The sequence below is a fragment of the Elgaria multicarinata genome, chromosome 14 (genome assembly GCF_023053635.1).
Source record: "Elgaria multicarinata webbii isolate HBS135686 ecotype San Diego chromosome 14, rElgMul1.1.pri, whole genome shotgun sequence".
Classification (NCBI taxonomy): domain Eukaryota; kingdom Metazoa; phylum Chordata; class Lepidosauria; order Squamata; family Anguidae; genus Elgaria; species Elgaria multicarinata.
Genome location: NC_086184.1, coordinates 22,429,295 through 22,446,679, shown reverse-complemented (window position 1 = coordinate 22,446,679; position 17,385 = coordinate 22,429,295). Strand labels below are relative to the sequence as shown.

Here is a 17,385-nt window from a genome sequence, read left to right as displayed (position 1 = left end):
AAATCATTATGAATGTGGAATAAAAAGCACAATATAACATTATGAAGGAGGTATGTGGAATGTGGATTGTGTCCCAACCATTAATCAGCACACTTCAATACTGCTATCAAGTAGTAGTGTAGATCTAGCCTGGCTGATCAAATAGTTCAGCTCTTAGTCCAGCACAGACAGAATTGCTTTAGAATTCTAAGAAGCACAAGTATTTGTTGGCCACCATTTCAGGCTCGAAAGATATCAAGTTTCTGTAATTTTCCTTATAGTAAAAGATAGTGTGCACAGTAAGGCAAACCTAAAGCACATTTAACTTCCAATGGCTTTAAAGATAAATGCATTGTTAACTCTTCTCCCACTGAAATCAGATGTATTAACCCATGCATGCAAGTTCAACATTTTCTTGAGAAGTGGCTGTGACGCAATGCTAGAACACATGGTTTTCATGCCAAAGGATCCAGATTCAGTCCCTGATATGTTCAGGTAAGGCGCCCATGTAAAACCCCAGAGAACCACTATCAGTCAATGTAGACAATGCTGAGCTAGGCCCACAAATAGTCTGACTCAGTATAAGGCAGTTTCCTATTCTTTCTATTCAAAAATTAGTTGTATATGTCCTGTGAAGAAGTAGCTGCTGATCTAATCCTTTAAGGTGCCCCATGACTCTTCAATATTTTACCCCACTGCAAGTGACTTGATATCTAGCTAACGTAACAGAAAGCAATATGTTTTGGAAGATGTTTGGCTGCAATCTTATAGACACTTCCATGGAGTAAACCCAATTAAATATTTCTTAGTGAACATGCATAGGATTGCACTGTGAGTTTATGTGCACTTAAGCGCTATGGGCAAAGGGGAAGAGGTCAGAATCCTTCACCCTAAACATCTGGCTTTGCCAAATCCCATTGAGAACCGCAAACTGGAACAGTGTTTGAGGTTTGTTTGTATAAGCTGCTTGTATTTTGCCATAATTCTTCACTTGTATCACTGTAGTGCATAGAAGCTTCTACTCTAATCAAGACTGGTTCCATTCTGCAAGACACTGCACAGACACAGTAAGAGAAATGCCAGATAAATAGATAGACCCTGTTCAGAAGATGCCTTAAACCACAGCTTTAACTATGGAGGTTAAGCCAGAAAGCTGGGCTGTGTTCAGAAGACACCTTAAACCACAGCTTTAACCATGGTGAATAAAGTAAAACACCTTATCCACCGTGGTTAAAGCTATGGTTTAAGGTGTCTTTTGAACAGGGCCATAGATAGATAGATAGATAGATAGATAGATAGATAGATAGATAGATATTCAGCAAATCTCATGGTTCAAAGGAACCAAAAAACAAAGGCCATCAAGTTGAGATATCTGCCACCATTACATCATACCCACCCAGATCACCTACAAAATTCAGGAACTAAGATGCTACAAAGAGAGAAGCAGGATCTCTTGGTTCCTTCAGAGCAGATAGCATTCAATGACTCAAGCAACAGAGCCTAGCTATACCGAAACAGTGATATTCAAATAGAAAAAAAACAGAAAGGTATAAGATGGGAAAGAAAACAACTGATGTTGTCAAGTCTACATTTAGGAAACAAGGTAGTATGATATACAAGTATTTCAAAACACGGTGGCAACAGTCGCTATCCACCTGCCCTTACACTATAAGCAGGCTTAGTATCTGTAAAAGAGTCTGCACAGAAAATGCATTGCTTGGAGAGAGAGGAAAAAATAAGCATTGTTTCCCCTGCTGTATGTACAAATCCCAGTGTTGTCTCTTGGTAATTTCAGATATTATTCAAAGGCAAGGGAGCTGCAATTAGTCAATGTCCCAAATGATGCACAGTTAAATTAGGTGTACCCCTACAATGTCATTCAATGTCATTAATGTTTTTAATTTTTGTGAACCGCCCAGAGAGCTCCGGCTATTGGGCGGTATAGAAATGTAATAAATAAATAAATAAATAAAATGTGTGAAGGGACCCTCCATTAAATAGGTTTCGGATGTTTCTGCAACTCTTCAAAAACCTATTTGCTAGTGAGGCAAAAGAAGTGAGTGTCTACACCATAGAAACTTATCACCTACGCCTCTCTTAAAAATATTTTTTCCATCAGTGGGTTTTGACACTCGTTTGGAATTTCTCCTTGGAAGAATGGAAATCCCATCTGTAGAACGTTAAAGTCAATTTGCATGAACAGTACACATCTCCCCCCCCCCCCCATTTGGCCCAACTGGCATCATGCTTATGGCAAACAGGTTTACTGCATCTTCCTTGAAGGTAGAACCCATGATTTGGCTTGCCCTTACAACAATCTTAACACAATTCCATTTTGGCTTTTAGAGGCGCTGTTCAACAGAAAATTGGTATGCAATTCGGCCAGGCTGCACATATAATGTAGTTATTTGAATGGGTCCCTAGCTATTGCACAGGGCAGGAAAAGAAAAGGTGTGTGTGTGTGTCTACCACAGACAGATAACAAGTAATTAGGCAGAAATGAGCAGCGTTTCTCCTCCAAAGCATGAGAGATTCATTCTTTTAATGTGTTCCTCTCTACTACGTATTGCATTAGGACTATTTTCTTTCTGGTTTAACAAAGGAAGATGAATCAAGTCTTAATAATGCCTTGAAAAGAACTCTGCATCTAACAGCCCATTTTAACCAGCTTTTGGCATCCATCATAATATCATTCAGGGTTCTAGTCTCTTGACACTTCAGGGCTGGACTAAATGCTAATTAGAAGGAAAAAAAAGTCTGTTCTGAGCCTTTTCCAAATCTCTGCTCTGTTTCCTTTTAGACACACCTAAGCCACCCACAGAGGACACATTCATCCTATCCGACGAATATGGGAGGTCCGTAAGGTTGAAAAGATCCCCCATTCAAAGTCAGAATGATGGAAGTTTGAATGTGGAAACTCTGGTTGTGGCAGACAAGAAAATGCTGGAGAAGCACAGCAAGGAGAATGTTACCACATATATCTTAACTGTGATGAACATGGTAAGACAGTGTGGCATAGGTGATGAATAAGTCCCAACTTCTGGCCAATTTATTCACTGATTATTAAAAATAAGGATGGCAAGGATGTTTGATGACCTCTAGATCAGAACTGCAGAGTTACCTAGTTCACACCATGCAGAAGTGTTCTGAGATGAGTTGAGTTGGGCCTTAGCTAGACCTAAGGTTTATCCTGGGAACATCCCGGGGTCATCCCTGTTCATCTAAATGACACACAGGGGATCCCGGGAGCAGATAGGGATCCTCCCAGAGTGCAGGACATGGAATAACGGGCTCAAGTTAAAGGAAGCCAGATTCCAGCTGGACATCAGGAAAAACTTCCTGACTGTTAGAGCAGTATGACAATGGAATCAGTTACCTAGGGAGGTTGTGGGCTCTCCCACACTAGAGGCCTTCAAGAGGCAGCTGGACAACCATCTGTCAGGGATGCTTTAGGGTGGGTTCCTGCATTGAGCAGGGGGTTGGACTCGATGGCCTTGTAGGCCCCTTCCAACTCCGCTATTCTATGATTCTAGCTAAGGCCTTGCTTAGAAAATGGTCTTCAGCTTATGTAAATCAAGAGCATTGCAAGGATATGTGCTTTTCCTTTTCTTTTTTTGCCAGTGCAACCTCCTCACATACATATGCCTGAAAAATAAGGCCCAAGTTCATGCCATACAAATGCCACTTTTACAAATGCACATCACACAGGTCCAGCTGAAGGGAAAGCAAAAAGTCCTCTCACCATTTGTGGAGGAAGACAGAGACCTCTTACCATTTAAACATCAAAACCGACCAACAAATTTATGGTCCTCCAAGTCCCAGCTCTTAAATCAACCACACCCCACTCAGGGAACTTCAGCCTCAATGGTATTGCTTACAGCTACTTCCCCAACCTGGTGTGCTCCGTATGTTTTGGACAATAGCTCCCACCATCCCCAGCCTGTATGGCCAAAGGCCAAGTATGATGTGGGTTGTAATCTAAAATGTCTGCAGGCAATGAGGTTGAGCCAGGCTTGCATGCATACATGCAGGGCCGGTGCCAGACTATTTTGCACCCTAGGCAAGGCGAGCTACTTGCACACACGCACACCCCGTCCCCCAAAATTTGTCAATTTCGATTTTTTAAGAACAGATGTTTTGTAGAAAAAATAAAAGGCACAAAACTTGAAGCTTCTAAATTTATTTTAAATTGAAAGAATAAGTAATAATCAATCTTTGTTTATCTTTTGCAAATACAAAAGAAAATATTTTGAATCAAATCATTTTGAACTAAAGGGCACTTGGTTCAAAATGATTTTGCATACCTCCGCCATTGGCAACACAACATCAAAACCTTTTACTTCACGTGCCTTTAAGTACTGTGAACCTCTGAGGTCTGCATCCCAGGTGGCCGCCTAGTTGTCCCAATGGTAGCGCCGGCCCTGCATACATGCAATGGTAGAGTGGACAAGTGAGGGCCAACACAATGAGAGCAAAGGTAGCATGATGCCACCAAGGAAGAGGGCACAGAAAAGCATCAAAACAAGGCAAACTTTCAATATCTTTTCCCCCAGTAATATGTTTGGCTTGGATGAATGTGCTACTTCCAAAGCACAGATGGAAATGAGAGGATATTTGGCAGGGCCCCATTTAAAAGCTGCCTGATGGTCTTGCCTAGCGAAGGTAGAATGAAAGATATGGACTGAGAAGATTTTTTTCTTTCATCAACCATTTCCTTTTTCTCAGCCGGTGCTTGGCCTGCTCTGTGCGCAGCTTTTGTACTTGCAAGAAGCGGTGTCATTTTAAATTAAATAGCACAATGCAATCAATCTCAAGGCCTTGTTTGAGCGATTACGACTTGCTCCCGGGTGAGGAAGGAAACGAGGTTATGAACTTGTTCCCTGTTTCCCCTCATGACCTCTCCTCTTGCTTCTGTTGGCTAGAGTGCTGCTCAGAAGGCTGAACGTCTGCTTCTCTGGAAATAAGTCCACTCACCCTTTATTAATGAGGGATGGTGTATAGGCAAATGGACCTGAAGCTAGGGGAAGAGGGGAAGACAACCCGGGGTCTGAAGGGGTATTGGCCCCTGGTTTGTTTCCAGCACAATTCAAAGTGTTGTTCCTGACCTATAAAGCTGTAACTGGCCTGGGACCAGTCTTTCTGAAGGATTACCTTCTCTTGAATGAACTCGGTCTGTTCATTAAGGGCATCTTCTTAAGGCTTGCTCCAGTTGCTTCCTCCTTTATATGTTAGGTGAGTTTCTAGGTTCAGGGCCTTTTCTAACATGGCACCATGTCCGTGGAATGCTTTGACATCTTTTAGGTGCTGGCCGAAAGTATATTATTCAATGAACAAAAAACTACGGTTTATAAAACAACGTTAAGGACGTACACTTTTCCACCAAGCACCAAAAAGCGGGGAAATTGGGAGTTAAGGCTCACCAGCCTTAACACCACATCCTACCTAAGGAGGCAGAAAGTACCAGTGAAATTCTCATTCTCCCAAAGCAGATTAACCATGAGGACAGGATGGAGAATAGGATATGCAGAGGTGACTGTGGGGTTGTGGAAAACTGATGACGAACAACTTAGAGCCACCTACTTCTTTTTTTGTTTAGAGCAGCCCTTCCCCAACCTGGTGCCCTCCAAAGGTGTTGGACTACGATGAGCCATCATTGCAAGTCAGTATGTCCCATGGTCAGGAATGCTGGGACAGCAGGATGGGGAACGTAGGGTGGCGGCTCCAGGCAAGCCCCCACTCTACCCCACCCCACCCCACTTCCCTGCTCTGTCGTCGTGGGCCTGGGCTTGAACTGAGCGCCCTGGTGCACCCGGAAGCAAGGCCACACTTGCAGCCTTGCTTCTGGGTGGACCCAGGGGCTCTATTCAAGCCTGGGCCAGGCGATGACAGAGCAGGTAAGAACACCCCCCACCTGGCCCCTTAACTGGACCTGCTGCCACCGCTGCACAAAGTGCGGCAGCTCCAGGCAACCCCCCTCCTGCCTGGCCCCTTACCTGGAGCCGCCACTGCACAAACTGTTGCGGTGGCAGTTCCAGGCAAGCCCCCATCCCACCCCACCACTTACCTTCTCCGTCATGGCCTGACCCGTGCTTGAATCGAGCCCCCGAGTCCACCCAGAAGCAAGGCTGCAGGTGCGGACTTGCTTCTGGGTGGACCAGGGCGCTCGATTCAAGCCCGGGCCCAGCGACGACGGAGCAGGTAAGTGGGGTGGGCTGGGGGGGACTTGCCTGGAGCAGGCGCCGCAGTTCGCACAGCAGCGGCAGCGGGTCCAGGTAAGGGCCAAGGGGGGAGGGGGGGTGCTTACCTGCTCCGTCGTCACCAGGCCCAGGCTTGAATTGAGCTTCCGGATGGACCAGGGCGCTCAGTACAAGCACGGGCCCAGTGACGATGGAACACGTAAGTGGGTTGGAGCTTACCTGGCAGCAGAGCCAGGCAGGAGGGGGTGGGGTTTCTTACCTGCTCCGTCGTCGCAGTCCAACACCTTTGGAGGGCACCAGGTTGGGGAAGGGCTGCTCTAAACAAAAAATGAAGTAGGTGGCCCTAAGTTGTTCGTCATCAGTTTTCCACAACCCCACAGTCACCTCTGCATATCCTATTCTCCATCCTGTCCTCATGGTTTATCTGCTTTGGCAGAATGAGAATTTCACTGGTACTTTCTGCCTCCTTAGGGAGGATGTGGCGTTAAGGCCACCAAGGTGTCATTTGTATATATGGAGAACCTGGTGAAATTCCCTTTTCATCACAACAGTGCAAGCTGCAGAAGCCCTGACTTCTTTTGTATCTGATTACTCTAGTATAGCTCCTGCAGCTTGCACTGCTGTGATGAAAAGGGAATTTCACCAGGTTCTCCATATATACAAATGACACCTGGTGAAATTCCCTCTTCATCACAACAGTGAAAGCTGCAGGAGCTATACTAGAGTAATCAGATACAAAAGAGGCAAGGCTCCTGTGACTTTAAATGTTGTGATGAAGAGAGAACTTCACCAGGTGGTGCATGCATGCAAATGACACCTGCTGAAATTCCCTTTTCTATGCAACTGTTAAAAATACAGGAGCCCTGTGCTCCTTTTCATATGGTCACTCTACAGGAGCGAGACATGCTCAATCCAACAGCGGCTTGTGACTCCAATGTCAGTGGGGTGGTGAATCCGCTCTGGGTTTCAGCCAGAACTCTAAAGGAGCTTTTCAAAGTGCTGAACCTATTTTGGGGATGGGGTTCCACACCTTGGAGAGCTCCTTTGGAGTTCTGGCTGGCTATAACTGAAACTTGACACGGATTCATTGCCCCACTAACATCGGAGTCACCAGCCCCCCCCTGTGACCATATGCAAAGGAGTACAGAGCTCCTGTATCTTTAACAGTTGCATAGAAAAGGAAATTTCAGCAGGTGTCATTTGTATGCATGCAGCACCTGGTGAAATTCTCTCTTCAACACAACAATTAAAGTCACAGAAGCCTTGCCTCTTTTGTATCTGGTCAATAGGGCAGAGCTGCTTCAACTTTCACTGTTGGGATGAGGATTGAATTTCACCAGGTGATGCATGCATACAAATCACACCTGCTGAAATTCCCTTTTTTATACAACTGTTAAAAATAAAGGAGCCCTGTCCTCCTTTTCATATGGCTAGGGTGACCATATCGAAAGGAGTACAAGGCTCCTGCATGTTTAACAGTTGCATAGAAAAGGGCATTTCGGCAGGTGTCATTTGTATATATGGAGAACCTGGTGAAATTCCTTCTTCATCCCAACAGTGAAAGCTGCAGGAGCTATACTAGAGTGACATTTAAAAGAGGGCAGGGCTCCTGCAGCTTTCACTGTTGGGATGAAGAGAGAATTTCACCAGGTGCTGCATGCATACAAGTGACACCTGCTGAAATTCCCTTTTCTATACAACTGTTAGAGATTCAAGAAGGACGCAGACAAGCTGGAGCGTGTTCAGAGGAGGGCAACCAGGATGACCAGGGGTCTGGAAACAAAGCCCTATGAAGAGAGACTGAAAGAACTGGGCATGTTTAGCCTGGAGAAGAGAAGATTGAGGGGAGACATGATAGCACTCTTCAAATACTTAAAAGGTTGTCACACAGAGGAGGGCCGGGATCTCTTCTCGATCCTCCCAGAGTGCAGGACACGGAATAACGGGCTCAAGTTAAAGGAAGCCAGATTCCAGCTGGACATCAGGAATAACTTCCTGACTGTTAGAGCGGTACGACAATGGAACCAGTTACCTAGGGAGGTTGTGGGCTCTCCCACACTAGAGGCCTTCAAGAGGCAGCTGGACAAGCATCTGTCGGGGATGCTTTAGGGTGGATTCCTCCATTGAGCAGGGGGTAGGACTCGATGGCCTTGTAGGCCCCTTCCAACTCTGTTATTCTATGATTCTATGATGCAGGAGCCCTGTCCTCCTTTCCATACGGTCACCCTACAGGAGCGAGACATGCTAAATCCAGCCCCGGCTTGGGACTCCGATATCAATGGGGTGGTGAATCCACTCTGGGTTTTAGCTTTAAACTCCCATCCAGCCTTCAATATTCCAGCAATCTCCCTGAAACACGCAGGTAATGTAAAGCCAGCATTTCTTTCTGGCAGTACTGTGTTTCAGAAAGATTGCTGGAATATTTTTCATTTTAGGGTGCTAGGTTGACCCTCCCCCCAGTAACTCCATTTAACATGGCGGAATGTTCATTTTACCGACCGTCCTTAACTACACTGCGTACGACTGTGCACAGTGTAATTTACCAAAGCCATGGTGGTGGTGATGGTGCGGTAGATATTTAAAGACAATGCTTTGAATTGCATCTGCTCTAAAGCCTTGCTTTTAGGTTTTGGCTTTCTCACTGAGATTATTTAAGATGTGGTCAATTTAGTATTGGGCAGGAAGCAATCTGAGACTACCGCCAATGCAAATTATGTTGTGCTAGTTCAAGCAACCTCTAAAACACACTTGGTGTTGAGCTAGAAGCCGTTTACCCTAGTGCACATAGTCAACGTTTATTTTGCATTTTTAATTTTTATGTCTGTTTCCTTGGACATTTGTGTAAATGCAAAAGTGGCTTGTGTTTCTAAACAAATAAACCAATAAACAAGCAAACCTAATTTTGGTACTGGGGCCTGGGCCAATTACTAACAATACTGCAGTTACTGGACTAACAGTATGGTTGACCCTAATGATTATGTGACATCAACAAAGTTTGTGTAGTGAGGACTACTGAAATGCAATGGCTGTGTTCGTTTGAATGTCATGCTAAATCAAGCTCATGTGCTCCCAAGCAAGCTCATGTGCTCCGCTACCCTTTCTTCCACTAGCGTGGCTAGGAGGATAATTTTGGAAGCTTTTATTTCTGGTTTCCTTTAAACATGGCTTGTTGTTGCATCTAAACTAAGGATTGCTATTTTCAAAATAAGCCCACTTCAGCCCAAGTGACATGAATCTACCCAGCTGAACCTCACCCTAATGAGCATTAAAGCATTTGGATGCAAGCTCAAGCCAAGTTTAAGGAGAAGCAAAAATGTCCAAATTTCTTCCAGCTGTGTGAGAAAGGTGCTAGGGTTGTTCACGTTATGCTAAATCATGGTTTAGTATGATGCATAAACATGGTCAATGGCTAAAAGACTGAGAAATGAACTAGAGTTCAAAGTCTAATTAAGACTTTGTGCTGATATTGTTGAGAAAGACACCTGCACATATGTTTAAGACTTACATTCCCATTCATTTCAGTAGGGGGGTTGCATAGGAAAATGTCCTGATGGATTTATGCCTTTGTAAATCAATATTTCACCCAGCACATGTTGATAGTATCTGTTAGCTGTGGAGGTAGTGGGTTGCATCTTTGCTATTAGTTTTGCTTACCACCTATTCTTTTCCTTACTCTCTTGTCTACATTAACCATCATAAAGGTATCAAGTCTTTTCAAGGATGGTACAATTGGAAGTGACATCAATATCGTAGTTGTGAGCCTCCTTCTTCTGGAGCAGGAACCTGTAAGTGTTGTGCTGTCTTTCTGTTCCAAAATATATTTTACATTGAACTCAGAGAAATACCCTAAAATCTCCCATTCCACAGAGGGAATTCCAGAGAGGGGATTCTCATGATATTATAAATCATGCATATTATTAACATTGTGATTGTTGTGATCTTACTCTTTCTTGGGGTTTCATTCTGCTCCTGTTGCTGTTTTTATGGTAATTTTGTGAACATGTGAATAAAGAAGGTTCAAATTACATTATGCTTGGGGCAAATGACATGTGCCAGCAATGGCATCAGCATCAAGTGAATAAACAACCCTAAAAAATAAATTGGGAAAGCTTGAAACAGAGACCAGGGTTAAAGTTTGTGATGCCAGGTATACTGGGAGAACTGCTGTTGGAGGTACCTCAATTAAACTGGGCTCCCAGCTGCTATGCATGCAGACATAGCACCTACTGAAGCTATGGAATCATGGAGTACTAATAGTACCTGCACAGATTAGGTAAACAGGTTTTTAGAAGGGTATTGGCTGTATATAGTGCTGTGCAGGTACTATGTTCTTCTAGCAAGATATATGAGAATTTTGTTGCATTTTGGAAATCACTCAGAAATGCACCATTCACAACACCAAATGAGAACAGGAGTGCATAGAAAGAAATCCAAAATCATTTGAACCTGTTGCAGATTTCTCTGATGCCTCTACCTTCAATACAACAAAACATAAGAGCCTGTTGCTCTGCATTCTCTATAGGGTGGACTCATGATCAACCACCATGCAGACCAGTCACTGAACAGTTTTTGTCAGTGGCAATCCGCTCTAGTTGGAAAGAACGGGAAGCGTCATGACCATGCCATCTTGCTGACTGGATTTGATATCTGCTCCTGGAAGAATGAACCCTGTGACACTTTGGGTATGGCAAAGAAAATATTCTTTGGGAAAGCGTTGGCAGCATTGCAAAGTAAATAATGTAATTCGTCTGAATTTATAAGCCTAAAAACTGCAAGAGTAAATTCTACAATGTAACTGGTTGGTTGACTGGGTTCTTTGCATTTTATTAAGATTTCTAACACATAGGCATGTCTACATGACTCATTATCCTGGGGATCACCCTGGGATCATCCCTGTGCATCCACATGATGCACAGGGGATCCCAAGAGCAGGGAGGGAAGATACTTCCCTTTCCTCGGGATAACGGGCACCACTTCTATCCCATTTTTTCCCATCCCGAGACTGCGGGATGTGTAGGCTGCTGTCCCGGTTTGTTCCGGCTCCTTGTGAGTAACCGGGTGGGGTGGGGTGGGGAGTGGGAGGTGGGTTTTTTAAACAACAACAACTTTTGTCGTTGGAGAGCTCCTGTGCTCCATTCCAATATTAAAAAATAGCGGACACGATGTCCTCTTCCTCCCGGGCGTCATGAGATCCTCCCCCTCCCCCTCCCTGGTCTAGCCATGGCCATAGACTCCAGGTATACAGCTACACTTGTTTGCAAACGTGTGCCTCATTTTGCAGTACTGAGAGTCAAGGAGTTAAGATATGTGAACATTCTGGAGCGTACCAATAAGCATTTAAAAATAAAATAACGGGAAAACAATGAGGGAAACTTGAGAGGAATAACTGGGAATATGGTCTTTACTTTGGTCATGCTCTGAAGAATCAGCTATGAAGGATCAGCCTCACGTTGCCCAAGCCATCCCATAACCACACCACATAGGAGTTTCTCCATTTTCATGGCCCTCTAGTCAACAGCATACTTACTGCCATGGTTAATTCAGGCCTGAAAACAGCCCAACGTGAGAAATTAAATTAGAAAGTGGCAAGTTGTCAGTCTCTCATAGTTTTCTTCAACATTACCTAATCAGGATTTTGGACCCAGCAGCATTGAGCCAAAAGGAGAGGGATTCTGGGGGATTCATTTTGGATGGCTACTGTGCTTGGGGAATCTTCAGTTCAGTCATGTTGTTTTAGATTTTGAAAATATTTCTGGCCAACAGCACTCTTGTTCTTTCTGGCTGACCTTCATAAAAGAGCTGGCGCCCCCTTTTAAAATAGCTTTCCCAGCTGACTGGGCTGATGTTGAGTCAGCAGAGAAAACGAGCCCGTGTTAGTTTTGTAGGCCAGCTGCTGCTGCAGACAGAATGCATTTTTCTTGGGTCGGGCCCAGCATTACCATGTGTAGATGAGTTTGTCTTGTGTATTCCTTCTACATGACAAAACTAAATGTGCACTGAATCTTCTTCACCTAAAATATGTGCTGAATCTCTTTGAAGTTATGCAGTAGAATAAGGATATATACACAATGCCATTCCTTTCTTCCATCACTTTCTCATTCTCCCATCATTTCCTGGCAGGCTTTGCTCCGATCAGTGGAATGTGCAGTAAATACCGCAGTTGTACCATCAATGAAGATACTGGGCTTGGTTTGGCATTTACTATTGCCCATGAATCTGGACATAAGTAAGCTATTTCTCGTGAGTTTTTCTCCCTACCTGTTGTTGTCGTTGGTTCATTCTTACACTGTGTTTTGGTGATACATTAATATTTTGTTTGATGAAAGATTTTGTCCATGCAGGTCTGGCAATGTTGAAGATATCTGTCATTTGTCTAGAACTTTTAAGGAGGAGGCCCTTGGGGGGGGGGTATTTTTCACAAGCTTGATGGGTTGGCCTTCCCACTGTGAACTTTTATCAGATGCAGAGAGCTTTGTAACTAAGTATAATACAAAGTGTGTGCTGCTAAGTTTTGTCTATAATTTGCTAAGAATAGACATTCCACCTGGCCCTGCTGGACAGGAAGATGATTTATTTATTTATTTATTTATTTATTTATTTATTTAGCTTGATGGGTTGGCCTTCCCACTATGAACTTTTATCAGATGCAGAGAGCTTTGTATCTAAGTATAATACAAAGTGTGTGCTGCTAAGTTTTGTCTATAATTTGCTAAGAATAGACATTCCACCTGGCCCTGCTGGACAGGAAGACGATTTATTTATTTATTTATTTATTTCATTTATATACCGCCCCATAGCTGAAACTCTGGGCAGTTTACAGAAGTTAAAAAAAGTGAACATTAAAAACAAATATACAAAAAATTTAAACCATCAAAAGCATCAAAACAGCAATATCTATTTAAAACAACTATTCTGGGGTCAGTTAAAAAAAAATCCCACAGCATATGTTGTTAGCTGCCTGGGAGAAGAGAAAAGTCTGGACCTGGTGCTGAAAAGATAACAATGTTGGCGCCAAGCAAGCCTTGTTGGGGAGATCATTCCATAATTGGAGGGCCACCACTGAAAAGGCCCTCTCCCTTGTTGCCATCCTCCAAGCTTCCCTTGGAGTAGGCACTCAGAGGAGGACCTTAGATGTTGAGTGTAGTGTATAAGTAGGTTCATGTCGGGAGAGGCATTTCATCAAGTATTGTGGTATTGTGCTCCAAGCCATGTAAGGACCATAGAGAACACCAATCAATTTCTTTTGTTTTATTGTGTGACTTGAACCCTTACTCTTAAGGAGCATATCTATAGGTACTTATAGATAAGACAGACTCATAGGTCCATCAATAACAATTAGCTGGGAAAAGAAACTCCAATTTCAGAGACACTATTGCCATAGCTAGACCTAAGGTTTATCCCTGGATCATCCTGGGGTCAAACCTGTTCATCTAGGTGACACACAGGAGATCCAGTGCTCAGGCAGGGGTGAACCCTGGATGATCCCAGGATAAACCTTAGATCTAGCTGTGGCCTAAGTCATTAAATACAAATTGCTGGGATGCAGCAAGGGAGAGATATCGCCTTCACACCCGCTTCATGGACTTACTGGAAGCCACTGTGGGAAGCGAATTCTGGATTGGATGGACCTTTCATCTGATCCATTAGGGCTGCTCTTACATTACTGTGTTCACAGGAATGAACATAATGAACAACCTTTGCATTGCCATTTTGATTGCCGTTAGAAGGTTGGGTTTGATTGCCATTAGAGTTTTGACATTTTTCTATGTGCCGTTTGTTTGCTGTGACAGTGTGTTTCCAAGGTATCAGTCGCAGGCTAACCAATGGCATTGAGCACGAAGGCAAGATTAAATCCAGAATGTCTTTTGTTCAGGAAACTGTATGAAAATACATCCCACACAGAAGCTCCCCTTTGTTGGCTGACAGCTCCATTCAGCTCATCCCCTTTTGTCAATGGCCATGCTGCTGTCATCCCATTCACTTGTTACATGAATCCCAGATTCTGCATGACTGCTCGGAGCTATTCAATTCTCATTGTGTAAATACACTGTAGAGCATTGGCTGTGACCTCATGTCTACATGAGTGGTCCTTTTTCAGGTTTCTGTCCATCTGAAAGGAAATGAGGGATTAAAAAAGACTAATCCTAAACTCAGTGGCAACATTGCCAGGGATTTCAATGAGGGCGGGTGGGTGGGTGGGGAGGAAGAGCAGGAACAAAGAAATGATGGAATTCAGAAGTGTACCTCTTAGGCTTTCTATAGTCATACATAATTGCAGTGATGGGAGTATGGAGGGAGAACATTCACAGCAGCTGGAACATATCTATAGCCTTTTGAATAGGATGAGGTTACCCTATTTGAGAAGTCTGCTTTTTTCATCACTGATTGGCTGCCCATTGTGCAGGATCAGCGTGAAGTGTAGGCATGGATGGAGACCTGCTGAAGATGCACATTCCAGCAGCACTTCCGGACAAGAGCCCCTTGGAATTGGACCTCCGCTTCACCATTACAAACTGCTTATTCACTTTGAGTAGATGATACTGCCTACTACTTGTTCACTGGCTCTCTTCCTGTCAAGCAGGCAGGTGGTATCGATAATAGGAAAAGGAGGAGGAGTAATAGCAGCTAGTGACAGTGAAGGGGAAAGATAGACTACCTGAGGGAGGGGGGGCATTGAGGGTGTCTTGCTGAAGGGCCCTCAAAAACCTGGAGATGACACGGCCCTTGTGTCAGACATAAAGCAACTCCCTCCACTTTCTCAGAGCAGGGTTATGCACAACGCTAATTGGTTGGTCCTTCCATCAGTCATGAAGCCACCTCCCTCCCCAGCAGATTTCAAAATGGAAAGGGGGAAATTCTTACAAATATAATAACTAAGTGCCAAACAATACCTTGATCAGATGAACATGCAGGCAGTTGTGGTGGGGGAGGAAGCAAATGTGGGCAGCCCAACTAAAGCATGCGGGAAAGGTGAACACTATATTTACACCTGGAGACAAGTGCATATGTCAGTACAGGAGAAAAGGTAGGAGAAACTAGAGATTATTTATCTGCCAGTTTTGCTTTCTCCCACATTCACTTTTCTTTTTTAAAAATCTCAAATTCTTTCCAACCCATATATGACTAAATCTGTCTATTTTACCAAATTCTTATAAGAACATAAACCAAAGCAAAATTCTCACCCTGCTATTTCTGTGTATTTCTGCAGCCCAAGTGGTATCCAATTTAGAAACTGTAGCAGAAACAATAACCTAATATTGATAATTAGTGACAAGATGAGATTATTATTACTTTTTTTTATCATGTTGCTTTAATCCAGGCTCATTTTTTATGTCTTCATTTATGCCCAGTTACTTACACAGCTGGAATACATAGGATCAGGAAGAAAGTAGCCATGGTCCCAATCCTCAGCAGCTGTTATTTTTGAATGAACAGCAGGACATATTAAATGCATTCACACATTTAACATATCACTTAGTTTATTATTTATTTATTTATTTATTTATTTATTTATTTATTTATTTATTTATTTTATACCCCCCCCAATAGCCAAAGCTCTCTGAGCTGTTCACAAAAAATAGTTTGCCCCTAATGCTTTTGTTCAAAAAGGCTGATTTGGGGAATAGTTTGGTTTTCTAGTCCTAAATGCATGCTTTGTAGAGCAATTATGGTGGAAGAGTTAAAATCCCATCAAACCTCTCTTGCGCACCAAAAAGCCTAGGAGCCATGGAATCTTCCCGAAAATTCAATTGTGTGAATTTCTGGAAGTATCTTGGTTATTTACAGTAAGCACAATCTCCCAGGAAGTTCTCTTGCAAAAGCTCCATTCACCCGAACGGCAGCTGAACAAGAGCACAGGATTGAGAAGTTCTCCTGCACAATCAACACTGAAATGATTGGGGATCACATAGGAGCATGGAGCAAGGACATTCTTCTACAGGAGCCAAATTGAAATTAATGGGAGCTGCCCAAGAGAACGGCTCCCCAAAATGTTCTGGCAGAAAATAAATGGGTAGAACTGTGCCACAAACATATTACTTTGCATCTCAGCCTTATTTTCTTCTGCTGCTTTCCCATTTTCGGTAACATAGCCCAATGATTGTCATTCTTTCAGGGGCTTTTCTTGTCTTTTTTTTTCTTCTTCTATTGTAACCTTCTGTTTTCAGCTTGGCACATAAATGCTGATATCCGGACAGGAAGGATTTATGAAATGCCTTCCAAAAAAAGTATCTTGGAAAGACTGCAATTCTTTCATTTGGCAACAACTGCTAGAAATTTCCCTCTCTGTCATTTGTCCAAGCGTGTGCCTTTTCAGCTGTATAATATGGGAATTTGGCAGCAGTGGGTGTTCAGAAGCCTCGAGGCAGCTGATCCTTAGAAGTATTGCCTAATGATCCTACTAGCAGTTAGATAGTAATTATAGGTGGGAAGGAACATTTGAAACAATTATAGTAGATAGATAGATAGATAGATAGATAGATAGATTATATAATAACTTAAGGTTTAATAGGACTTCCTTCCCTATGAAATAGAAAATACCATTGATCAGCTCAAGTTTAATTAGGAAAGCTAGAGGCTTTAAAGTTGGGATTTAGGGTCCGAAGTAGATTTGACAGCATAAATCCCATATGTTTAAACCAGAAAGGAAAATGATCTCCCAAACAAAAGTCATCTCTTGATAGTCTCCACCCTGTTTGTAGGTGGTGAGATCAGGGGGACCATTTTTCTGAATATTCCCTGGGGAAGGGGTTGAAATTCTCTAATATGGGTTAGATCTCACCATTAGCAATGGCAACAGTGCCGGTTCTTCGTTTTCTTCTTTTCTCCTAACTGTATGGGCAGCCTGGCTACAATTTGGAATCTTTCCCACTGCTCTTTCTGTACTGGAGTGGGTGGGTGGGGGGATGGGGAATCGGATGGACAGCAGCCACCGCAAAAGAATGGTGGGGAACATTCATCAATATGGCCCTCTTTTTTGGGGAGGGGTTAGGGTAAAATGCCTTAGACATTTTGCCAGAAAAATCTCTTCTGAGAAATTTCAGCTCTGCTCTTCTTTAAACATGAGTTCTTATCTAAGCAACAAGCTTGCTTTTAAAATCAGATCTGTCCCCCTCTTTTGAACGAACGGGGCAGTTTCATATCTAAACACATGGAGTTAAATCCAAAGATTCTCTTCCTCCAACAGAAGGCATCTTCTTCAGCTGGAAGA

The 17,385-nt window shown here is 43.3% G+C and overlaps 1 protein-coding gene across 1 annotated transcript in view; it reads left to right on the top strand.

Moving 5' to 3' along the window:
* ADAMTS18 (ADAM metallopeptidase with thrombospondin type 1 motif 18) overlaps nucleotides 1-17,385 on the top strand; it is a 144,957-nt gene that overhangs the window by 63,765 nt on the left and 63,807 nt on the right. The window contains exons 7-10 of the mRNA XM_063141445.1: nucleotides 2,780-2,979; nucleotides 9,878-9,961; nucleotides 10,699-10,858; nucleotides 12,297-12,402. Coding sequence (XP_062997515.1) covers nucleotides 2,780-2,979; nucleotides 9,878-9,961; nucleotides 10,699-10,858; nucleotides 12,297-12,402 — 550 coding nt within the window. The remainder of the gene's footprint in view (nucleotides 1-2,779; nucleotides 2,980-9,877; nucleotides 9,962-10,698; nucleotides 10,859-12,296; nucleotides 12,403-17,385) is intronic.